At 38.8% G+C, this 25,370-nt stretch overlaps 3 protein-coding genes and 1 long non-coding RNA gene across 9 annotated transcripts in view; 2 read left to right on the top strand and 2 right to left on the bottom strand.

The window, feature by feature from the left end:
• On the top strand, positions 3,177-4,605 carry LOC109947543. The gene is made up of 2 exons (XM_020557979.1): positions 3,177-3,262; positions 3,488-4,605. Exons 1-2 carry the CDS (start codon positions 3,250-3,252, stop codon positions 3,814-3,816), a joined length of 342 nt encoding a protein of 113 aa, XP_020413568.1. The 5' UTR covers positions 3,177-3,249; the 3' UTR covers positions 3,817-4,605.
• LOC109947569 lies at positions 7,486-9,837 on the bottom strand. The gene is made up of 5 exons (XR_002270337.1): positions 9,527-9,837; positions 8,302-8,471; positions 8,003-8,219; positions 7,761-7,901; positions 7,486-7,615 (listed from the first exon to the last, which is right to left on the bottom strand). It is a non-coding gene; the product is annotated as an uncharacterized LOC109947569 (long non-coding RNA).
• LOC18787064 (NADPH:quinone oxidoreductase) lies at positions 13,237-14,157 on the top strand. Its single transcript, XM_007220031.2, has 3 exons — positions 13,237-13,450; positions 13,542-13,736; positions 13,815-14,157. The coding sequence occupies exons 1-3, from the start codon at positions 13,237-13,239 to the stop codon at positions 14,111-14,113; spliced, it is 708 nt and encodes a 235-aa protein (XP_007220093.1). The 3' UTR covers positions 14,114-14,157.
• The window catches only part of LOC18785224 (putative disease resistance RPP13-like protein 1), a 20,492-nt gene continuing 10,747 nt past the window's right edge, over positions 15,626-25,370 (bottom strand). For 2 of the 6 annotated variants that reach the window (XM_020558402.1, XM_020558406.1), the window contains exons 3-7: positions 17,694-17,804; positions 17,365-17,598; positions 17,023-17,077; positions 16,631-16,881; positions 15,626-16,317 (exon numbers count right to left, since the gene is read on the bottom strand). The gene's annotated coding sequence lies outside the window, so the exon portion shown is untranslated. The remainder of the gene's footprint in view (positions 16,318-16,630; positions 16,882-17,022; positions 17,078-17,364; positions 17,599-17,693; positions 17,805-25,370) is intronic. The other 4 variants (XM_020558403.1, XM_020558407.1, XM_020558405.1 and 1 more) reach the window with 4 other exon arrangements.

Genomic DNA, 25,370 nt, shown 5'->3' with positions numbered 1-25,370 from the left:
TTGGACCTGAGAAAGAGGAAACGTTGCTTGCCTCAAAGACTTGGTGGTGAATGTTAGCAATTTGGTCTGACTACAAACATACTTCACAGTCAATTTTTGTTTGAGAGCCTGTTCTCTAATGTAATGGAAATCTAGCTCAAAATGTTTAGTTCTAGAATGAAACATAGGATTATTTGATAGGGCTATGGCAGATATATTATCGCACCATAAGACTGGAAGAGAGGGAAGTTTGTAACCAATATCTACAAATAACTTTGCAATCCAGGAAAGCTCAGTGGCTATTAAGGTGAGGGATCTGTACTCAGCTTCTGTTGAGGATCTTGCCACAGATGATTGTTTCTTTGCACTCTAACTAATGAGGGTAGATCCTAGAAAGATTGCAATAACCTCCAGTAGATTGTCGATCATAAGGGCAACCTGCCCAATCTGCATCAGAGTAGGCTTGTAGAGATAGAACATTAGTAGCTTGCTTTTGAATAAAAGACCATGGCTGATTGTGCCTTTATGGTATCTCAGAATTATTTTTACTGCTTGTAGATGAGGTTCTCTTGGAGTATGCATAAACTGACACACCTGGTTGACTGCATATGAGAGATCAGGCCTAGTCCAAGTAAGATACTGGAGAGCCCCCACAATAGATCGATATTGAGCAGGATTAGGCAAGAGATCACCACTGTGATTCGACTTTGTAGAACCAACAGGAGTGGCACAAGGTTTAGCACCAGTCATTTGCACCTTGGTGAGAAGGTCAGTGGCATATTTGGCTTGAGAAAGAAATAAACCAATGGATGATCTCTGAACCTCGAGACCGAGAAAGTAATGAAGAGGACCAAGATCCTTGACTGGAAATAGTGCACCCAACTGAGTAATTACAGAGGTACAGTCCAAAGTAAAAGGACCTGTGATGATAATATCATCCACATATACTAAAACAATAACCAAAGAAGGAACTCGTTTGATAAAAAGAGAGGTGTCAGACTGTGAAGCACTGAAACCAAGAGAAAGAAGTTCTGAATGCAATTTCTCATACCAAGCTCGGGGAGCTTGCTTTAGACCATAAAGAGAACGATGGAGCTGACAGACATGAGTAGGTTTAGAAGAATCTACAAAGCCTGGGGGTTGCTCTATATAGACAACTTCCTTAAGAAAACCATGGAGAAAAACATTACTTACATCTAATTGATGAAGGAACCAGTTATGATGAACTGCCAGGGTAAGCAAAAGTCTAATGGTGACTGGTTTGGCCACAGGGTTGAATGTTTCACCAAAATCTACACCTTCTTGCTGATGATAACCTTTTGCAATAAGGCGAGCCTTATATCTATCCACAGAACCATCGGGTTTTCGTTTGATTCGAAAAACCCACTTGCAGCCTACAAGATTTTGTTGAGGACAAGAAGGCGTTAAACTCCAAGCACCAGTGAGTTGGAGAGCATTAAACTCTTCTTGCATGGCTTGTCTCCAATGAGCAAACTTAGAGGCTTGAAGGTAGGTTGTGGGAACAAAGTCTAAATCTGTAGGAATAATTGAATTGGGCAAAGGATGTTTAGTAGCAGTGTAGGCCTTAGGTTTGTATATTCCACTCTTAGATCGAGTATGCATTGGGTGAGTGGGTTGAACTGGCTGGAGAGGGGCAGATTGTATAGTGGCAGATTGTATAGAGGCAGATGGTATAACGGCAGATTGTGGAGGAAGGGAGGGAGAGAAGGGGACGGAAAAGGTGAGAGAGCTGGGGGAAGAAGGAGAGGGAGTAGGCAAAGGAGAGGAGACTAAAGGTAGAGTATGAAATGGAAAATCTGTTTCATGAAAAGAACATGCCTAGAAATGTAAACATGACCAGTGTTTTGAAGATCAAGGCATCTATAACCACTATGATTAGGAATATAACCCAAAAACACACACTTGGTGCTCTTGGGATCGAGTTTGGATGAGGTATAGGGCTTGAGCCAAGGATAGCAAGCACAACCAAACACTCTAAGTTGAGAATAATATGGTTTTCTTTTGAGTAAAAGTTCCAAATGGGAGATAGTTTTTGGAGGAAATAGGAAGTCGATTGATAAGGTAGATAGCAGTTGTAAAGGCTTCAACCCAAAACTGAGGAACCTTAGAAGTAGCCAGTAAAGTCCTAGCTGTTTCAACCAAATGTCTGTGTTTTCTATCAGCACACCCATTTTGTTGGGGAGTGTGAGGACAACTAAGTTGATGATCAATGCCATGATCCTTGAGGTAGGTCACAAAAGCAGTACTGAGAAATTCACCCCCTAAATCTGATCTTAGGGCCTTAACAGAAAGAGATAACAACTTTTCAACATGGGCTTTGAAATGCAGAAATGTCTGAAAGACCTCAGATTTTGTCTTTATTGGATAAAACCAACAGAATTTCGTACAGTCATCAACAAAGAGTACATAATACCAATAACCACTGAAAGAAGTAACAGGGGCTGGTCCCCATACATCAGAGTGCACTAAGGCTAGTGCTGTAGGGAAAATTCTGTGGTGCCTCAGCTGTACCGGTACAGCCAGCTATCCAACGGTTGAGGTTCCATGTTAAAAAAGGATGGCTGAGATTCAATGACCTAATGACCTCTTCAGCCATTGTGATTCAGCATGTGAGTGGCATGTGAGGAAAGAGAAAGGCAGGTTTGGAGGAGAAGAAGACGCGACCAGTCCGCTCCATTCTGGTTTCCCAAATCGAACACAACATAGGGAACTAGAGGACTCTGTGAGACCCCATTTCTGTCTACCTCTGTGAATACTGAGTTTTCGGAGCAGTAGAGACTCGGGCTTTAGCCCTTTCATCTGAAGTGAAGGGGGGCTTACAGAAGTCACAGCACCAGAGGAAACTGTACATGAAGTCGATCCAATCCGTAGCGCCTCCAGGAGCTCTTCTCTGTGCTTGCCCAAATTCAATCCTTAGCAACTCCTGTCTGTGCTTGGGCAAAACGCATCTGCAAGAAGGTAATGGTAATAGAATTGAGGTCCTCAACTCTTCTCTCTAGTTGCCCGAAACTGAAATGCAGATACCAAATTGATGGTGGGTCCAACCTCCATGATGAAATGGTCACCAAATTGGAGGGATTTAAGTAATTTAGTATGGGCTGTTGGCATTGTGTGATATATAATTAAAATTTTGCAGGGGAATGGATTTGTAATAATAATGTGGTTGTAAAGATTTTGAAGATCCTTGGCTGCTAACGACGAAATTTGAGGTGGTGGCAAAAGGAAGTGAAAGGAGGAGGCTTTGAAAGTATGGAAACATCAAGTAAGATGTCAAAGAACCCTATTTTCTGGTTTAGGACTTGAATGTATTTTGGGTATTGAGTTTATGCAATTGCATGTTTTTAGTTGCGAAACAGTTATACGTGGTCAATTATTGACCTTAGTATGTGCAATAGCATGACATTATTCATTTGAGTTTTTTTTTTAAGAGAAAGTATGTTAGCACATAGAGTATAATGTAATTTCAGTTTGAAATTATGTTTCTCAGGCATGGAGAGGTCTGGTAAGATGGACAGGGGTGGAGAGACATCAAAGGGTGGTTATAGTGATTCAGGGTATTTGGATGGTTGTGAAAGGTCAAGTCACAGGGCACCGGCAACAGAGAGTGGGCATATGTCGGTCGAACATATGGTTAGTGAAAGTAGTGATGATAATGGTGTTGACATTATTGCACCGAGGAAAGAAGATGTTATGGGGAAAGAGTTTAAAACGATAAAATTAGCGGAAGAATATTATATGAGTTATGCGAAGGGCATTGGATTTAGCGGGAGAAAAAACAAATTGGTTCGAAATTCGGAAGGGAAGGTGTTGTTCTAAAGAAGGTTTGAGAAATGAGAAGTTTAATGATCGATCAAATAGGATGGTAGATATTTTAATAAGCATAGTTTTGTTTGTCTTTGCGCTATACATTAATCAGCGTAGCGTTGTTAAGCTTTGTTCAGTTTGCACACAGGGGATCAGTATTTGCATTGAACACATGCAATTGCATGACGATGATGCAATGCAAGTCCTTCTGTGCGCAAACCCCTAATTGTTCAGAAAAATGAATCTTATTCTTTTGTACAGGCATAATTACACCTGTTTTTTAAACTATAAATCGAAGGTCAAAATTAACCGAAATACAGAGCATGAGAAACGATAAGGGGCAATAAGCCGAACATATTATATTACAAAGCGACCAATTATCGAAATTACGTTGTAATACACATTGTCATGTAGCACATTTGACTTGAGGGTAGATCCCGAATTGTGTAAAACACAATGTCATTAACCCTAATATTGAATAATAGACATAGGGTCAACTAAGTGTTTGCTTGGTTTTGTTTGTCTTTGCGCTATACATTAATCAGCATAACGTTGTTAAGCTTTGTTCAGTTTGCACACAGGGGGTCGGTATTTGCATTGAACACATGCAATTGCATGACGATGATGCAATGCAAGTCCTTCTGTGCGCAAACCCCTAATTGTTCAGAAAAATGAATCTTATTCTTTTGTACAGGCATAATTACACCTGTTTTTTAAACTATAAATCGAAGGTCGAAATTAACCGAAATACAGAGCATGAGAAACGATAAGGGGCAATAAGCCGAACATATTATATTACAAAGCGACCAATTATCGAAATTACGTTGTAATACACATTGTCATGTAGCATATTTGACTTGAGGGTAGATCCCGAATTGTGTAAACTAATATTGAATAATAGACACACATTAATATAGAAGTGTATTTAGTGGATTTGGTTTCTAGTGCATATCCCTTGGTACAAGGCCTAGGTTCGAGTCATAGTCATGTGCATATATTTGTAATTTTATTCCCTTTTTATTATAAGAACAAAATTTTAAATAGTTTTAAAAAAGAAGCACGTGAAAAATATAAGAGGATAGATCCAATTAAACCAACAATAGTATATATCGCACCCATACATTTTTTCCTTAAAAAATAATAATAGTAATTTCTTCAACTCAAAACAAAACACCCATTCATGTCTTCTTCTTTCTCGTGAACTTTTATTTACTTAACAAATGCACTCCCTGCGTTCGCCTGAAAAATAGCTCATTTGTTTGAAAAACTAAGTTAGTGGGGTCCATTTTCCAAGGGAACGGTAACTTTACTCAACGAAAGTGCCCATTGCGTTCGCGTGAATAAATATCTCATTTGTTTGAAAAAGTAAGTTAGTGAGGTCCATTTTTCCAGGGAACGGGCAACTTTACTCAACGAACGCAACCCCTACGTTCGCGTGAACAAATAGCATGTTTATTTGAAAAAGTAAGTTATTTGGGCCAATTTTACCGAGGAACGAGCAACTTTTCTCAACGAAAGCAACCTCTGCGTTCACGCGAACAAATAACCTGTTTGTTTGAAAAAGTAAGTTATTTGGGCCCATTTTTATGGGGAACGGGCAGCTTTACTCAATGAACGCAAACCATTGTGTTCGCATGAACAAATAACTCGTTTGTTTGAAAAAGTAAGTTAGTTGGGCCAATTTTTCCGAGGAACGAGCAACTTTACTCAACGAACGCAACATCTGCCTTCGTGTGAACAAATAGCCCATTTGTTTGAAAAAGGAAATTAGTTGGGCCCATTTTTCTGGGGAACGGGAGATTTTACTCAACGAACGCAACCCATTGCATTCGTATAAACAAATAGCCCGTTTGGTTGAAAAAGTAAGTTAATTGGGTATACTTTTGGGGGAAACGGGCAACTTTACTCAATGAACGCAGCCCATGCGTTTGTGTGAACAAATTGCCATTTGTTTGAAAAAGTAAGTTAGTTGGGCTCATTTTTCCGGGGAACGGGCAACTTTACTCAACAGATGCAACACCTGCGTTTGCGTGAACAAATAGCTCGTTTGTTTGAAAAAGTAAGTTAGTTGACCCATTTTCTCCATGAACGGGCAACTTTACTCAACGAACGTAACCCCTGCGTTCGCGTGAACAAATAGCTCGTTTGTTGGAAAAAGTTAGTAAGTTGGGTCTATTTTTCCGGGGAATGGGTAACTTTACTCAACAAACACAACTTTTGCATTTGCGTGAACAAATAATCCGTTTAATTAAAAAAAGTAAGTTAGTTGGGCCCATTTTTCCTGGGAACGAGAAACGAGGAACGGGCAACTTTACTCAACGAACGCAACCCCTGCGTTCGCATGAACAAATAGCTCATTTGTTTGAAAAAGTAAGTTAGTTGGGTCCAATTTCCTTGGAAACGCCAACTGTATTCAACGAACGCACCCCCTGCATTTGCGTGAAAAAATAGCGTGTTTGTTTGATAAAGTATTTTAGTCCGTCAAATTTTCCGGGGAACGACGAACTTTACTCAACAAGCGCTCCCCTTGCGTCTTCGAAGTAAAATACCTTGTTTGTTGAGTAAATCAAGGAGTTCGTTGGGTAATTTGGTCAACGAACAACATTATTTACTTGACGAACGAGTCGCTTAGCGTTCTTTAGGTAGGTTTGTTGGGCATAAATTACTGAATATAACTTTCATAATTTACAAAGAACCAAGGTAAAATGAAGGATTATTTAAGGAGTTACTTCCTCTACATTTCAACTCAAAGACTTCCACCTCTTTTGTACTTAATCCATTATTCAAACACAATCTGAGAGACAAAAACAGAAAACCCAAACAATGTCACATTCAATGGTTGGTAGCTCAAGAGGCTCCACCACACCTAAGAACAAGAGGTTGGGTGATGATGGTGTTAATTCTTCGAATTATGTCCGCCAACAAGTCAAACGAGCCCATGATGTCACGAAGCCTCCCACCGAGGCTAGTAACATCTTTGATGAAGGAGATTCAACGACCAAGTACCACATTTACAATGGCGGGATTGAGATCGGCTTTGAGATGTTTAGGAAATACGCTCAGCTTGATGGTGGTTCAACTAAGTGGGACAAAATCCAGGTATACGAAGCAATTGCTATTTTGGAGAAGCGAGCTCCGTGAAACACCGGTATTGTATGATTTATTTGGTGTTGGTTGTCATCATTTCTGATGTCATTTCAGATGTTATAATTTCAGCCATAATATCGGATGTTAAATGTTAGAATCGGTATGGTAGAATAGTTTGAGGGTATAAAATGTACAAAAAAATAACCCCAAAATATGGTTACGAGACCTTTATTATCAATCTAGTAGGAACTCCTGTTTGGTAAATGAAGTCGGGGCTTCAATACCCTGCTATCATGTTCCCATTGCGGCAACAAAAAAACTCTGGTGTGCAATGTATTACGTGAAGTAGATAACGTCCAATTGGCCGTCACATAATGCAATTGTCCATGACATACTGCAAACACAACGTCCCTGTATGCAAACAGGAATACGTACATGCAATTGCACAACCTTAACCATCAACCTTATGTGCATGCAGTTACAGTATATGGAACTAATAATAATAATAATTTACTATTACATATATATTATTCTATAGATAATATGTCTAATTTATATAATTCATATAGCAATATATATAATATAGAATTTATATATTTTTTACCTTTTTATTTTCTACTATTTCATATATAGTTTCCTAACACATATAGAGCCCTTCCGGAACCCCTTCTTTCTTCTTGAACATCACCTTTTCCTTTGCCTTCTTGAAGTCTATATGTGTCACCTGATGCACACAATTTAAATGTAACACCCACGTTAATTACAATGATTAAGCAACCAGTTGAATCAAACACAGTAAGAAATGATAAACAAATTTCAGAGATTCAAGATGGGGAAGGGAGGTTGGAAGATCAAAGTGTCTTTCTCACCTTCATACGGCGCTCTCTCAAAGCAAGCAAACCAGCTTCAGTACATATTGCCTTTATATCAGCCCCAGAGAACTCATCCTTGGTCATAACAAATTCTTCTAAGTTGACATCATCAGCCAACGTCATCCTGGATGTGTGAATCTGCAATCAATAGATCCAATCATCGTTAGTCACAACCATAAAAACTTGGCACGTTTGATGTTGAATTTGTTTCTTTCTTATAAACAGTCGTGTCAATTTACCTGGAAGATGCGCCTCCTTGTTTTGATATCAGGAAGAGGGAATTCAATCTTCCTATCTATTCGGCCAGGACGAAGCAAGGCTGGGTCAAGACTCTCAATTCTATTTGTTGCCAAGATCACCTTGACATCTCCTCTTCAATCAAAACCATCTAACTGGTTCAGTAACTCCAACATGGTCCTCTGAATTTCACGTTCACCACCTGAATGGGCATCATACCTGCAGACAAAAGATCATCTGGAACATTTGATTAACAGTAATTTACAATCTTTTCATCAATGTTCAGCGACTTGCAGCTCACCTCTTTGTACCAACTGCATCAATTTCGTTGATGAAGACAATGGAGGGTGAGAGGTCATCAACAACCCTAAAGAGTTCCCTCACTAATTTCGGACCATCCCCCAAGTACTTCTGAATCAACTCACTACCAACAACACGTAAGAAAGTTGCTGATGTTGAGTTTGCCACTGCCTGAAAAAAGTGAAAATATGCTTACACGCTGAGAAGATAATTTGACAAGAAGAGTGCAGATACAACAAATATGCCATAAGCAAACATCATTGAAAGGAACTCTGTGGGGCACGCATAATTTTCGTTAACTGTGACAATAAAATTTTGAAACTAGACAGGTCTTTGCAACAAATTTTGTTGGTGCCTGCTCTGACCCAAATGTCTATTGTGAGTATGATATCGGTGGGTGCATGAGAGAGAGGTGCACCCACAAACATACAAACAAACAGGAAAACTAGCAAAAGCAATTGCTACTGGTGTCAGCATTGCAAAATACACAAAAATGGTGACAGAAATAGAGAGCAAACTATAATATCACAAAATGAGAATAGATGCAGCGACCTGTTGGAAGGAAAATATCAGTTTGATGATATTTGACACCCAACTAATGACAACTGCATCCCTACGGCATGTTGCATACAGAATATGATACAAATTGGAAAACAACATGGGAGACAAGTCTGAAATCTTGCAACTTAATTGAAACAGTGAAGCAGGTGACTGCACCCTGATTTTTTTGTAACATGTGCAAGTGGGGAGGATATTCTAGTGAACAAGACAGAACAAGGATACCAAAAGAACAAATAAATACAAGCAAAAGTTGAGATACGTGCATACTTTGGAAAAAAAAAAACTATATACTGTAATTGCATTCAATGACTTGGATTTGCATACAGGCTATTAGTAATTGCATACAGAAATATGCAATTGCATGAACATTACAGCCATCAATGTCAGATACCCACTTCACCTCACGCCACTTTCAGAATCACAAACCCACCACAATCAAATCATACACAATCAGAGGCCTCATGGGTATTCATATATACAATCAGATCAAGAGGCACTATAACAACCCAGCAGAAATGCACAGTGGGAAAAGAAATACAAAATTTGAATAATTAATTTCTGGAATTGTTCAATGAAAAAACTGAAACAACAATTCAAAATCACTAGAAGAATAAATTAAATAGAACCATCAATTACCCATAACGAAAATCAACACACGAACTTACCGAGATGGAGGAAGCAGCTGGAGAAGACGAAGTGGGTTTCTGGGTTTTGGTTGAAATATGCTCCTCAGATGGAGAAGACGAAGTGGGGGGAGCTTCTTCAGGCTGTACGAAGCTGTGCAGCTGTGACTTCACCGAAATAGAGCTGTGGCTGTGCAAAGCTATGGAGGAGGAGATAGACGAAATCGATCTGTGTGCAGCCTAGGTTTTGAACGCGCGGGAGCTTTTTTTTCCTTATTTTCACTGGTTAACCAAAAGAACCAGTTTCACTTGTTTTTAAAAAAAGCCCACGTGACTAGCATGTGATGGGCTGTACAGGTACAGCCGGCGCACCACAGCCAAACTCGTGGTGTAGAAGCCATGCTTGAAGAAGCAGTAAATGGAAGTTTAGTACACTTTCCCAAGGCACAATTAGAATAAAAAAAATGATCCATGAACAACATCAGATAAAGGCAAAAGACCATGATTCTAACAGATCTTATCAAAACTACAGCTGTCTAAACATAAACTTAACAACATTATTAATATTCTAACTAACTTTGACTTGTTTGACTCCTTGTAGAGAGGTCTCTTTACTTTGCTCTACCATCCCCAACTTAGACACAACCCCTCGCACACCCTACCCTCTTCCCTCCCTCTGCCTCTCTCTTGCTCATTCTCTCTGTCTCTATTTTCTCTTTCATCCTATTCTCAGACCTTACCCCAGCGCTCCTCCATCGGACCCTACCCCTCATCTCCCTCTGCCTCTATCTTCTCTCCCCTCCCAAACCCTCATCGCACCCCACCCCTTCCCATATTCTTTCTTCTACATGTCTCTCTCTCTCTCTCTCTCTCTCTCTCTCTCTCTCTCTCTATGACTCACTATTCTCTCCCATCCTCTCCTTAAACCCAACCCCCAGCACACCCTACCCCTTTCCTTTCCTTTGCCTCACTCTCGCTCACTCACTTTGCCTATATTTTCTCTCCCATCCCATCCTCAGATCTTATCCCCCAGCGCTCCCACCCTTCATTTCCTTTTACCTCTCTCTTCTCTCCCCTCCCCAACCCCCATCGCACCACACCCCTCCCATATTCTTTCTTCTATGTGCCTCTTTCTCCCACTCTCTGCCAAGAGAGAAGATGGGGAATGGTTGTCGATGATATATTTTTTTTAAATAAATTTTGAGTGGTGGTAATTTGGGTGTATTGAGTAATTCCATGGAGGGTTAGGTCTGAGGTGGGGGTTGGGTCTATGGAGGGGATAAGAGAGAAGAGAGAGGCAGAGAGAGTGAGAGTGAGAGAGATAGAGAGAGGTAGAGGGAGGGAAGAGGTCGGGTGCAATGGAGGTGCACTGGGGATTGGGTCTGGGGAGGGAATGGGAAAGAAGAGAGAGGCAGAGAGAAGATAGAAGAGAGAAGAGGGGGATGGGGTAGGTGCGATGAGGGTTGGGTTGGGGAGGGGAGAGAGAGAGAGAGAGAGAGAGAGAGGTCATTTAACGGGAAAATGAGAAGGCGTTGAGGGGATGGGGTAATATTTGTGACGGAGTGGGAGAATAGGTGGTACGGTGGGGAAATTTGAGTTTCGGGTGATTAAGTGAGAGCGAGCTCGAGTCCCAGGGAGTGAAACAGTAAATAAGTCTTTATGCTTTTTCTTTGTTTTCGCTTTTGCTAATCTACCTTGTTATTCAATTCATATATCCTACATCAAGGGGATTTCACTTATGTCATTCTCAATTCTTCAAATTTAGCTAGAACCAATTGAAGTTTGAGTGACCTCACTTGTTATCACCTTCATGCACAATCCCAAACTAATCACATGTTTTCTTAGCAGTAAGACAATGTTGGATTTGAGAGAACTACGTTGCTAGAAAAAGGCAATGGCTATACCTAGCCCTTTTGTTTGAACTAGAAGAAATTAGTTCAGCTATTGCTCCCTTAGCTCTTGGTTTAGGCAGTAATTCATTGTAAACAATTTTCACAAGGGATCTCCATTCAATAGTCAGATATTCAAAAGCGCATTCCTCATATGCATCTATGAATATCTCAAACTTCTCTTTCTAGACAGTATAGTTAGGGTATAGTTGATGCCATCAAATAAAGGAGAAGTGTTACAAGATATTGCAACTCGCTCTCTTTCCATGGTTTTGACACACCTGAAACCAAAAACTACCCTAGGATCTCTCTATTTGTTTTAATTGTTATTAAAAATTGTGTTTTTTCTTTTCTATAAAACTCTTTGTAATTAAAAATTGTATTTTCCTTTTCTGTAAAACTCTTACTCAAACCTTTAGATATAAATAATATGTAAAATAAAGCGTAAACAATAAAGTAAAATAAAGAAACAAATAAATAAAAAAAATAAGTCAAGAGTAAGAAAACAAGTATGGTATAGTGAAAGCATGTCAAAGACGTTGTCCTAAAGCCTTTGTAACCTCCCTACGTGTAGGTAATGACGATCTACAAGACTACAAGATACGACCCCAATACGCAGGCTTAAGGTCTGCTATGAGCACGTTCACAGTCGGATAGAAATCTCCAAGTCACAGAGCCGTTGCCCAAAAATAATATGGAAAGTAGGGAATATATGAAAGTATGAGAATAGAGAAATCTGATTGTGGTGTGTTCAAATGTGAAGGAGAAGTGGATTTTTATAGGCATTCAACACTCGTAACCTCCAGACATATTAAACCAAAAAATTAGGACAATGAATAGAAAATAAAAACTAAAAATTAAACAATTTGTAACTCACATAATAAATAAAAGAAAACAGTCAAAATATTAAAACAGAAAATAAAATTTTAAAATTTTAAAAGCCTTTCAAATAATAACAATAATAGCTAGTGCTCTAACACCAATTGATTGATAACATTATGACTAAGGTTTTTAAGCGCACATTCCATATAGATCCATGAATATCTCAAACTTCTCTTTCCAGACAGTATAGTTATGGTTTAGTTCGTGCCATCAAATAAAGGACAAGTGTTACAAAATCTTGCAACTCAGCTCGCTTTCCATGGTCTGACACACCTAAAACCAAAAACTACCCTATTTGTATTAATAGTTGGTGCTCTGACACCAATTAATAATATTCTGAATAAGATTTTTAAGCACAATGGTCTCTGAACTTATATAGGAGTTTTATTTTGGTTCTCAAACTCATTTTAAAGTCATTTTGGTTATCCAATTCTTGAACGTGTTTAAACTTGGTGGAGTGGAAAGGGATGTCAAGAATTTGATCCAAGCTATTTTTGTTCGACTGAGGAAAAGCCAGTGTGGGGTTGCTTGAGAGAGCAGAGTGTTGTTATACAAGTCGAATGTTTATTCTTTTAGTTATGGTTCTAGAGAAGCCAGTTCAGTTGTTCATAGATTATCTCGTTATGGGACTCCTCCCGATATCATTCGAGATGCTTTAGTTTGAACATCAACAAAACAAAAAAAGAATCAAACATAATTTAAAAACAGGAACTCATTTAGCTGTTCACAAGCATGAACTCATTCACTCACAAACAAACAAAAAACCCATTTGAAAAATATATCTTTCACATGCATCCATTCATTATTTCTGAACCAGTACGTAAGATCCATTACTTCTGAAACCTTCCACTGAAAATGATTCTATAAATCTAATAATGGTTCTTATCGCAACGTTCATAAATGCACAAAATAAGTCATCATCTGCACATCAAAACTCCTTATAATATCTCTTCTTCTTGCGAAGAACACAAGAAATCAGAAATGGAGGAGGAGGATTCTTCGGTCGCAGCAAAATCGGTCGTAAAAGTAGAAGTAGGTCTGGGGCAATTGTGCCGTTGTTTTTGTTTGTTCGGGACTCGGGCTGCCCCGATTACGAACAAAAGTAAAAATATAAATAAAAATTCAGTCATAAAAGTTGCGGCAGTTTGTGGGTCGCTTCGTGAAGCTTCATACAACCGCTGCCTCATTCGTTCTGGTTAGTAAATTAGCTTACAAGTTTGTATTATTTAAAAAAAAAAAAGTTTTTTTATGGATGATATAAAACGGTGGAGTTTTGGGGGTGGTAGCAATTGAGATCAGCAAGACGTCGATCGACGGCTTGGAGATAGAGTACGTGGACATCTCAGCGCTGCCGTTTCTGAACGTGGATCTGGAGGGTAAGGATGGGAGTTTTCCACCTGCCGTGGAAGCATTTCGTCGGAAGATTTTAGAAGCTGATAGCATCCTCTTTGCTTCTCCCGAGTACAATTACTCCATCTCAGGTATTATTTTTCATTTTTTATTTTACTAAAAAAAATGGTGACTATCCTTTAACTCGCCCACTATATATTATGTTCCAGCACCTCTAAAGAATGCCATTGACTGGGCATCAAGACCGCCAAATGCTTGGGCTGATAAAGCTGCCGCAGTTGTAAGTGCCTCAGGGGACTTTGGTGGCGGCCGATCCCAATATCATCTTCGCCAAGTAGGAGTGTCTCTCGACCTTCATTTCATCAACAAGCCCGAGTTTTTCTTGGATGGACTCAAGTCTCCTGAAAAGTTCGACAGTAGAAACTTGGTGGATGAACAGGACAAAGAGAGGCTGAAGGAAATTCTTTTGGCCTTGCAGGCATTCACTTTGAGGCTTCAAACGAAGTGATGAGAGGCGCTCCTTCGTGTTTCGAACCGCCAACTTAGGCCACAACAAAGGATGTTGCAGGTTTCAAGCATGAAGCAGTCTCTTTTATTTATTTATTTTTGGTGAAAAGCAGTGTCCCTTATTTCACAGGCGCTGAAGTTGTATTGCGAGATTTTGAGGGTTTTTATTTTGGTCTGACAAGAGATTTATTTGTTTCTGCCTTTGGACTGCCTCTGCACTGTAAGCAATGTTATCGATTGTTTTGCTAGTGGAGTGTAATAATAAAATTATATTCTTAATAGAAATATTTTACTTTCCAAGTAAGTATGCTTGGTGCAGTACTAATTTATATATTTAGGATTTTTGTGCCAAAAAATAAAATTATATATGATTGAATTTATATTTACCAATTTAGTCTAGTTTTTCACCATCATCTGACTTTTCTCATTCAAACTCAAAGAGTGTCTCTATCTCTTTTTATCACAAAATTTAGTTACACAAAGAAAGAGATAGACACAAAACTAATGTACAATCGTGATAGGTATAGTTAGTTTCGCTCTTATTGCTCCTATTTAGGGATTATCATTTGGCATGCTGCTTGGGCTCGAAGTGGGTAGTTTGAGACCCGATAGGTCAAAGTCTGGCCCAATCTGATGGTTAGGACTGTTAGGCCTAACCTGAGTAGCTTGAGAGCCGATAGGTCAAAGTCCGGCCCAATCTGATGGTTAGGACCGTTCGGCCTGACTTGTTCAAAGGTCGTCGTTGTCGTTGTCAAGCTGCTTATTACCGCAGTTATGCACGTTGCCCAAGTTGTTAAATCCTTGCTCGTTCTTGTTATCCATAACAGCATTCTCTTTGACAGAGAAAACTTTGTGCTTTTGATCAAGACCAGCAGGATATCTGCCACCGTTGTTGCTTGTTGGTCTGCAACTGCGTCTATAGGAATTGGAAATGGGATTAGGAGTTGGATTCCTTTTATGTCAACATATAATATAATCAATAACGCTACACTTTTGGATACCAACACATGTGGCACATGACATGGCAACCCATGTCATCTGCCATCTCATCTATCTTAATTACATAGGTTTACTGTTAAACCTCCTTCTTCCTCTGTGAAAAATCTTAGAAATTTAGCAGTCCTTCCATTGAAGAATTGAAGCTTTCATCGCACCATTCTACACAGCCACGATGGCAAATGACATGGGTTGCTATGTCATGTGCCACATGTGTTGGTATCTAAAAATTGATAAATAAGTTGATGCCTGTAGCGTCATTGTAATATAATATTCCCGATTTTTTGTTTGGACGAATTAATATACTTCATCAGCCTTTTGAAGGAAGAGGTATAATATTCCACTTTAGGATGAGTAGGAATATCATCCCTAGCTTAATCACCAAATTAATTTCGAACAAAAAAAAATCACCAAATTAATAAATGTGATTTGGCCATTGACATTCCTAATTAAGACAATTGGGTCAACACGTGCATATTGTGTGTACGTAAGCTACTGTAGATTGGTCTCTCCAGACTCCATCAACCATCATCGACCAATTTGTATTAAGTAATTAGGAAAGAAAAAACATTACATTTCACAAAACAGGGGACAAGTTATCTACTGGATAAGCTAGACCAAAAATGTATGTAGGAATGTGTCAATTGTTTTTGTAGAAAAACAAAAGGCTATGTACAATGGTAAACCCTCCTCTGGAAACGACACACCAAGGATATGTTGGCCCGATCTTGTCCCATCTTATTCTCATACCGCTTCTCCATGCCATAACAGTTGGAGAGAAGTGAATTGGATACTGTCACACTCACTAACATATATAGCTCTTAAAGAGAAGTGAGGTGTCCAAGTCCCTTTCCGTCCAAAGATTTCAGACTTGATAGTCCCCAGATGCGAAGAGTGTGAAGAGTGGAAGGGAGCAGCTGTTCCTTGAGCAATGTCTCCAAGATATCGTCACCTCTCCTGCCTCCAATTGTAGTGTTTAAGGGAGACAACCGCCTTCTGCAAATGACACTAAATTTGGAAGTTCAGTCATCTCCAAATGTCGAAGTGCTGCGAGGGTGTGAATGCGTTGGGAAAAAGACACCAGTTATTCAAAACCTGGTGTTCAGGTTCAGCATCTGATTGTGAAATCCTGTTTCTTTTCACAGCTATTAAATGTGGATGTTAACCAAAGTGCTTTCCGTTTCCATACCTCAGCTCAGCAAGATACTTCTAAATGCAAAGAAAAAGAAATTAGAAGGTGTTGCAGTCATCAGCAAATTTGAAAAGAAAATATTATCGCCTTCGAGAAGAAATCATATGGAATACTTTCAATATATGTACGCATGCATTTACTGGATTCTCAAATTTGAAAACACCTCTAAAAGTCAAAAGAGCACCAAATAAACTACAATAGAGGACAAAAGAATACAACACTTTTTCATGTGACTTCTAATCTTTAGATTGAAGATGAGCTATACACATTCAGTGTCATTCTTCTAAGATGCAGCCATTTAGGAGTTACTTGATGACGATGACTTCTTACCTCTGTGCAGTCTGCAGAGCCTTCAATCCTACAATTTTTTGCAACTTAGCCACTTATAAGAAGCATTTCCAGCCTCCGGTAGAAATTTTCAAACAGAAATCTTTGCGAATCTTTATGTAAGTCTGCAATTTTCCATTGCACTTGAGATATATAGAAAAGTCTATTGAATCAGCAGACGGTTGAAGGCTGATTTTCTGTCTCAAAAGATGATGAAGTGAGCCAAGCCATGTATGAACATGCTGGGTCTGTTCCTAGAAGTCCAAATTCGAAACAACAAATTAATGACAACAGGAATTTATTCTTTATTTTTAGGTTCTAAATGCACTATAGAATCATGCTGATAAATTAATCTATGTAGACAGTAGGAAATGTGTATAGAAAGAGGTGTTTACCACGAAATATACAGCTGACCTGATCCTTGTTCAGCTCCAGTCTCAACTTGAACTGCTGAAGAACAGATTTAAGTAAGCAACCATCAGAAATGAGACAAAACAATCTATCTCAATTGACTGTTCAAGTACAATAAATAACCAGTGATATGATAATATTAACCAGTGGCATCCACAGACAAAAAATCTATCTCCATTTGAGTGTTCAATAGCACAAAGTAATGATTCAAATCCCATATATGACTAATGTAATGTGACGGACCTGTTGGTGACGACTCCACATTACAAGAACTGAGATGATATACCCATCAAATAATTAAAAGCGTAAGTTACTTGATGACTTACCTTTTTGCAGAGCATTTGATGACACCAGATATTGCAACTTAGCCACTTATAAGAGGCACCTCCAGCATCCAACAGAAAAAATGTTTACTCTTTGTGTAGATCACTTCAGTAATTTTCCATTGCACTTTAGGTTCTAGAAAAATCCATTGGCTCAGAACACAATTCAAGGCCCATTTTCTGTCTGAAATGCTGATGACGTGATACATTTAAAGTATGAACCTGCTTGGTTTGATCCTACCAATCCAATTTGGAATAAGAAAATTGATGGTAATAGGAAAGCAATAAAAGTGAGCCATATTAAATCTTGATGACAAACTAATCTGATATACCCTTACAGAAGCGAGCACAGAAAGGCCAGTGAATTAGCTTCGACTCTGAAATCATGCATGGTTGCGTACACAAGTTTCTTTGACCTCCAAACATGGGAAAGTTTCTCAAGTCTGCAAGTACAACATTTCAAGTGTCATCAAATGGAACTTTGCAGCTGAAGGAATGATTTGTGGGACTGTAAAAACAAACAAGAAAATCATTTGCACATAAGATATTATAAATGCAATAAATATGCCAATTAGCATAAGACCTCAATCATGTTGGAAGTCAATACTCCCGGATATCAAGAATTAGGCAATAAAAATATGTCAACTGATTCTTAATTGATATTTTCCCTCTAGTTATGTAATATGCCTTCAACTTATATAGTCCTATTTCTGTATCGTTTTACATATACAAAAATTCTTCTTCTTTTTTTTCAATGACGAAACCCAACTTTCATGAAAAATTAAGGAGTATAGCAACAGCCCGCGAGGTACACACCCTTAGCAGGTCAAAACAAAAACAATTACAGAACAACTCAAACACCAAATGAACAAAACAGAAACATCACATAAAGAAGATCTAAACTACAGCAGCTTGCCCATTTATATAGACGCCGAAGAAAGAAAACTTCCTAAAGTCCAAGGATACAGAGTCCAATGAGGTGCCAAAGAAATGAACCCTCATCCACATCCCCTCACCCTTCAAATCATCAAAGAACCTCCTATCCCTATCCAACCAAACAGCCCAGTTGTCATTCATCACGGATCTCGAAAACCATAGCCCTCTTCTTTCTACCAAAAAATTTAAGCTTTACACAACAATGCATTACACGAAGCAAGGTTAACTCAGTTCAATCTTACCTTCTTACTAGCCGCAACTACATAGATGAGTCGTTTTCTTAGGTCGAATTCCTGTAAGTCAAGCAGTTCTAAGACCAGTATAAGTCGACTCCCTGAGATAGTTAATGAAGAACAATTTGAATATGATTCTAGTTGCAAAGAACAATTAGATTTTAGAGATTGGAATATCCCTAAAGTCCCGAGTCAAAAAATTTATAAGAAACACTGGTTGCCTTCCAGTTTTAATAGCACCACACATGTCAAAACAGTTGAACAAGTTTACGCTCTTAGTAAAGAACACGAAACTTGCCAGTTGCTTAATCTTGAGTCAATCAAAAAGCACAAGACTGATGGAAACAATTTCCTGCATATTGGTCTTGTTCAAGTTGCCGTTAAGCCCCTAACCAGGTTAGGATTGAAAGCCTCCATACTGCTCTGTTTACGCGATGCCCGGTTCACCGCGTTCAGTGACAGTACCCTAGGAGTAATTGAGTCCAGTTTGTGTAACGGTCCAGTTCATTTTGATTGTTACCCAGACTTTACTGTAAGCCTAAGTGATCCCCATATATTGAGAACCCTAACTCTCAATATTAAGACTGAAGGTTATAATGTCCTCCCAGGAACCCAACCTTTAGCATTAGTTTACAGAATTTACTACAAGGTCACAGGAACCAATATGAACTTCCAGGCCTTAAACAAAAGCCCAAAGGATCAGATAGTCCTGATCCAGAGTCACACCTCAGACGCCCATATCCAAGTTCCCCAGACCATTAAATGGTCAGAAGTTGCCCTTCCAACAGATTGGACCCTAGTTACCGAGAGCCAACCAGCTCCGATCCAACGCAGTCTAAACAATTTAGACTACATCCAGCAGTACCTAGATGGCACGGTTAAGATTAGGTTCGATAGCCAGCCTCTACGAAAGACTAATGTACAGCTGCACCAGTTACCAACCCCAGGTCAGTCACAAAGGCATGCCCCAGCTAGGCACTCCTTTACTGCCTCATCCTCAACTCTAGAACGAGACCTAGAGTTAGAAAAAACCATGATAGATTTAAAGCTTGAGTCCCTGAGAAGATCCTCTCAGGTAACCCAGCCCTGCTACGGCAAGGCCTCAGTAGAAGATAAGTCAGAATCCCCTGAGTCACCTACCCAGTCTGACTTTATAGTTGAAAACTATGCCGCTGTTGATAACCAGTTAAGAACCCTTAATAGAAAATTTAAAATTGATTGGTCACGTCTAAACAGTCATCTCAAAGCCCCTGAGAACCAGTCTAGACGAGATAGTTACCACCAAGCCTATCCAGAAGCCCAACGCCGCTTAGAAATCTTTAGTGATTGGAAAGATTACATGCGGTCTGCCCAAGTTGAAATTTTCTACCTTGATTTTGTTGAAAGCCGCTATATGTCGAATGATGAGTTAAAAACCTTAACTCAGCAAAAATGGAAAATGGCAGATAAGTCTGTCGTTGAGTCTAGCCATCCTCCAGCAGAAACCATAATTATTGAGCATAAAGATACTCTTATTCCTGCTACTCCTTTCAAAACATTTGAAAGCAGTGACAGTAATAGAAGAATTCTTGAGCAAAATAATTATACCAACCAGAGTCTAATCGTTATAGGAAAACAGTTGGATACAATAGAAACTAAAATCGATAAGTTAGGTTCTACAGACGTAGAGTCTAAAAAGAAAGTTGAAAAACCAATCGTCCAGTTCCAAGATCTTAGGTCTAGCCCGACCCTTAAGATCACACCTACAATGAAGAAAATAGAAGACATGTTAGCCCAGTTGACCCCTGCCAAAGTTGAAAAAACTGAGAAATCTGGTCTTAAAACACTAGATGCCTTTGCAGTAGAAAACACCTCTGAGTCCGAGTTGTCAGAAGTAAGCAATATTTCTAAAATTGAAAAAGCCTTTCAAACTTTAGAAATCCAAGTCAAACCCAAAGTTAAGAAATTAGAAAAGTTTGTCAGCCCCAGTAGTCTGACCAAAAATTGGTATCCCAGACCAACACCTCCTGACATTCAATTTGAAGAAAGAAACCTGCAGACCCAGTTCTCTGTTTCTTCCGACAAATTGTATGAATGGAATATTGATGGTCTCTCTGAGCAAGAAATCCTCAATAAGTTACAACACATGTCTATGGTTGCCAATAGTTATATCACCAATCACAGTTTCAGACAGTCTGAAATTGTCCCTCTGCTAGTTACTGGTTTCACCGGTACTCTCAGAAGTTGGTGGGATAAACATCTGAGCCCTGAGTCTAAAAGCAGAATAACTTTTGCTGTAAAACTTAATGATGACGGTCACCCTATCTTTGACGAACGAATAGGTCAAGGTATAGAAGACGGTGTCAATACTCTGTTTTACACCATAATTGACCATTTCATAGGAACCCCTAGTAATCAGACTGCTAGGATCCATGATCAGTTGAGTAATCTTAGATGCCCTAAGTTGTCAGATTTCAGATGGTATAAAGATGTCTTCATCTCTAGGGTAATGCTTAGAGACGACAGTAATCAGCCATTCTGGAAAGAAAAGTTTGTCAATGGTTTGCCAAACCTATTTGCCCATAAGATCCGAACTACCCTCAGTAATGAATTAGGTCATATTGATTGGGATAGTTTAACTTATGGTAATATTATAAGCACAATTAATCAAGTCGGTATGAAAATGTGTGTTGATTACAAAATCGGAAAACAAATACAGTCCGATAGGAAATCAGCCAAATATGAGTTAGGAAACTTCTGTGAACAATACGGTCTCAGTAGTATTCCACCCTCTAGAAGAAACAAGTCTAAGCCAAGTCACCTTAGGAAACGCCGATTTTCCTCCAAAAGAAAACACTTCCCAGTTAAAAGTGATAATGAGTTTTATAAGAAAAGAAAAAGTTTTAAAAGAAAAAATTGGTCTAAAGCCCCCAGAAAAGCCCAGAAAAGTCGATCCAAAACTGATAAGTCCAAAGTCAAATGTTTTAAGTGTCAAAAATTTGGTCATTTTGCCTCTGAGTGTAAAGTTAAAGATGCCATTAAACAGTTGCAGATCTCAGAAGCTGAAAGAGAGAAGTTGATCCAAGTTTTAGAGTTGCGAGACTCTGAAACTAGTAGCCCTGAAACCTTAGTTGCCAGTTCTGGTTATGATTCTGAACAAGTTTCAGATTCCCAACCGAGTTCCCCTGATATACAATTTGGTTGCACAGATAAATGCTGTAATAGATTAAAATCTATTTTTGTTCTTACCAAACAGGAAGAACAAGAAGAATTGTTAATCGACTTAATCAGCCGAGTAGAAAACCCTGAATTAAAGTCCGATTATTTGAAAAAATTGCGAAAAGTCATCAGTCAAGAATGCTCTAGTAGTCCTAAACCGCAGCCAGTCAGTTTAGCCACTACTATAGAAAAGTTCGCCCAGAAAAAGAAAGAAGTTACCTTACAAGATCTCCAGTTAGAAGTTAAAATAGTCAAACAAGAATTAGCCGAGTTAAGACAGATTAGTACCCAATTGCAAGTTGAAAACCATACAATCAGGCAGGACTTAACAAGTCTTCAAAAAGGCAAAATGCCTTTAGAGCCCAGTAGCCAGTCAGACAGCCCTGCTGATTCTGATGAAGAAACCCCAGTTGTCAACTTAATCAAACAAGTCAATTTTCGTAAATGGTATTCGAAAGTCACGATAGTTGTCAAAGATTTTGAATTTACCACAGTTGCCTTATTTGATTCAGGAGCTGACCTTAACTGTATCCAGGAAGGTCTAATTCCTACTAAGTATTACCAGAAGTCTAGAGAATCCCTAAGCACCGCTTCAGGAAAATCTCTCCAGTTGAATTTTGAGTTGCCTAAAGCCCATATTTGCCAAAACAAAGTTTGCTTTAAAACTTCGTTTGTTTTAGTTAAAAATATCACTGATGAGGTTATCCTAGGATTACCATTTATAAGCCTGCTCTATCCTTTCCAGGTAGAATACGACGGTGTTATTTCTACCCAGCTAGGTGAGAAAGTTAAGTTTAGTTTTCTGTCCAAACCAGAGTTGCATAATCTGAAAGCCCTACAGAAACAATCTGTCTTTAGGTCCCTTCAGATTGTTCAGAAAACTAACCAGTTGAATTTTCTTAAAGAAGATATTAAGTTTAAAAGAGTTGAACAACAACTTGCCAGTCAGTCCTTACAGTTGCAAATTCAAAAATTTGAACAAAGATTAAAAGAAGAGATTTGTTCTGAGTTACCCACAGCCTTTTGGTATAGGAAACAGCATGTTGTCCGTCTCCCTTATATCAAAACCTTTAGTGAGAAAAATATCCCCACTAAAGCCAGGCCAATTCAAATGAGTCAAGAAATGATGGAATTTTGTAAGAAAGAAATTGAAGAGTTGCTTCAGAAGAAAATAATTCGTAAGAGCAAGTCCCCTTGGTCGTGTCCTGCTTTTTATGTTCAGAAAAATGCTGAACTAGAAAGAGGAGTCCCAAGATTAGTTATCAATTACAAGCCTCTTAATGCGGTCCTAGAATGGATTAGGTATCCTATACCTAATAAAAGAGATCTCATTAACCGGTTAGAAAAAGCAGTTGTCTATTCCAAGTTCGATTTAAAGAGTGGTTTCTGGCAAATCCAAATAGATGAGTCAGATAGATATAAGACTGCATTTGTCACTCCTTTTGGTCATTATGAATGGAATGTAATGCCTTTTGGTTTGAAAAATGCTCCTAGTGAATTCCAGAATATCATGAATGATATATTCAATCCTTACAGCCAGTTTTCGATTGTTTATATTGATGATGTTCTGATCTTTTCTGAGTCAATAGAACAACATTGGAAACATTTGAATAAGTTCCTTCAAGTTGTCAAACAAAATGGTTTAGTTGTTTCTGCCAAAAAGATCAAGTTGTTTCAAACCAATATTCGTTTTCTTGGTTTCAATATTTGTCAGTCGCAAATTTCCCCAATCGATCGAGTTATTCAGTTTGCTGATAAGTTCCCTGATCAAATTCTTGATAAGAGTCAACTCCAGAGGTTTCTAGGATCTCTAAATTATATCTCTGACTTCTATCAGAATCTGAGAAAACAGTGTAAGCCCCTATTTGATAGGTTGCAGAGTAATCCTCCTCCTTGGTCGTCTACTCACACAGAAGTTGTTAAACAAATTAAGTCTCATGTCAAGACACTTCCCTGTCTTGGTATTCCGTCAGTTGATTCTTTCAAAATAGTTGAAACAGATGCCTCTGACATAGGTTATGGTGGCATTCTTAAGCAAAAAGTCAGTCCAAGTTCTCCAGAACAAATTGTTCGATTCCATTCTGGAACCTGGACTCAGTCGCAGCATAATTACAGTACTATTAAAAAAGAAATATTAGCTATTGTATTATGCATCAGTAAATTTCAAGATGACTTGCTTAATCAAAAGTTTTTAATTCGAGTTGATTGTAAGTCTGCAAAACATGTTTTAGAAAAAGATGTTCAAAACATTGCATCTAAACAGATTTTTGCACGATGGCAAAGTATTTTAAGTATATTTGATTTTGAAATTGAATATTTGAAAGGCAGTGAGAATTCTGTCCCTGATTTTCTCACTCGAGAATTCTTGCAGGATGCACAATGGCTCCCAAGAAAGACAAGCAAAAAGCAGTAGTCAGTCAATCTAAGTTGCCCAATTCGCCCAAGTCAACCCAGTCATCCCAGTCGCTCAGAGTCCTTCCTTCCTCCATGAGTCAACCTAAGCCAGAGTTGCCCAAACAAATAGTTCCATATCCGGGTCACCCCCCATTATCAGTTGCCACCCCAATCTCAGTTGCAAACAGATTTTCCTCTTTAGGATCAACAGTTGGCCAAATTCGCCCCAGTTATCAATCTACCTTAGTTTCTAGTTATGACCCCTTTGCAGTTGAAATCCCTGCAGGGCCATCAGTTGCTTTTAAAAAATCGTCCCCTTATTTGCCTAAAAGTAATTCTCATTTATTTGTCATTGAGTCTGTATATGATATTCATGCAAATCCAGTTGAAATTGCCAAACACTATTTCCCTCCTGGATTTCATTATATGCCCCAGAGTCCCTATAAGTCCCTCAAGTATTATAGAGATATATTACTTGAGACACAATCAGTTGAAATTAAGCCGATAAAGGATCGGGATCATCCTGAAACCATTCTTTATCATTCTCTTTACATTCATCAAATTGTCAGTCAACAATCTTTCAGTAGCCATCCTTACGAGTTGAAAATACTTAAGTCAAAATTACAGTATAATTATTCTGATTATATTGAAGCCTGGTATACTATCTTTCTTCACCAATCTGAAGATTTTAGTCATTCCTGGTTTATTAATTTTGATAATAAGTTCAAAAGCCCTTTCCCTTATTGGTTCCTCCACTGGTGGGAAAAACATGGACCAGTTGATGAAATTCTACCAGTATCAGTTCTTGAGTTAATCCGCCATTATACAAAAAGAGCCAAGTTTTCCCTAGTTGATTTATTCTTCCCCAAACAGTTGCTGTTCATGGCCAGATACAAGGTACCTTGGATCCTTAAATGGTCCTATGCCATCACCAAGGACACCCGTGTATTTGCCCGCCAATTCTCAGTCAAATGGTGGGACAAGTTTGAAGTTGATAGAATTGCCAAGTACGTCTACAATGACCTCCCCAGGGAGCCAGTTGCTCGCCCAGTATCTCCTACAGGCTCAGCCAGATCATCCTTATCAATTGAAGGAAAGTCTAAAGCTGAACTCCAGGAAATTGCACGCCAGCTGATCATCCAGGCTTCTCAGATGGATGATGATGAGGACAGTGATTCTCCTCCATCGTCTAGTTGCCAGCCCATGCAGAGTCCTGCCAAGACAAAGTCATGGTTTGATGACAGCCAG

Source organism: Prunus persica, chromosome G2, assembly GCF_000346465.2.
Source record: "Prunus persica cultivar Lovell chromosome G2, Prunus_persica_NCBIv2, whole genome shotgun sequence".
Classification (NCBI taxonomy): domain Eukaryota; kingdom Viridiplantae; phylum Streptophyta; class Magnoliopsida; order Rosales; family Rosaceae; genus Prunus; species Prunus persica.
The sequence above is the reverse complement of the archived record's forward strand: the minus strand, read 5'-3'. Positions and strand labels throughout refer to the sequence as shown.

What these genes read in the sequence shown, in the direction of transcription:
- LOC18787064 (XM_007220031.2), top strand. Translation starts at nt 13,237, where the DNA reads ATGGAGGAGGAGGATTCTTCGGTCGCAGCAAAATCGGTCGTAAAAGTA. An exon ending in CCGCTGCCTCATTCGTTCTG is followed by an intron (nt 13,451 to 13,541) that starts GTTAGTAAATTA and finishes TGGGGGTGGTAG; the next exon opens with CAATTGAGATCAGCAAGACG. An exon ending in GTACAATTACTCCATCTCAG is followed by an intron (nt 13,737 to 13,814) that starts GTATTATTTTTC and finishes ATTATGTTCCAG; the next exon opens with CACCTCTAAAGAATGCCATT.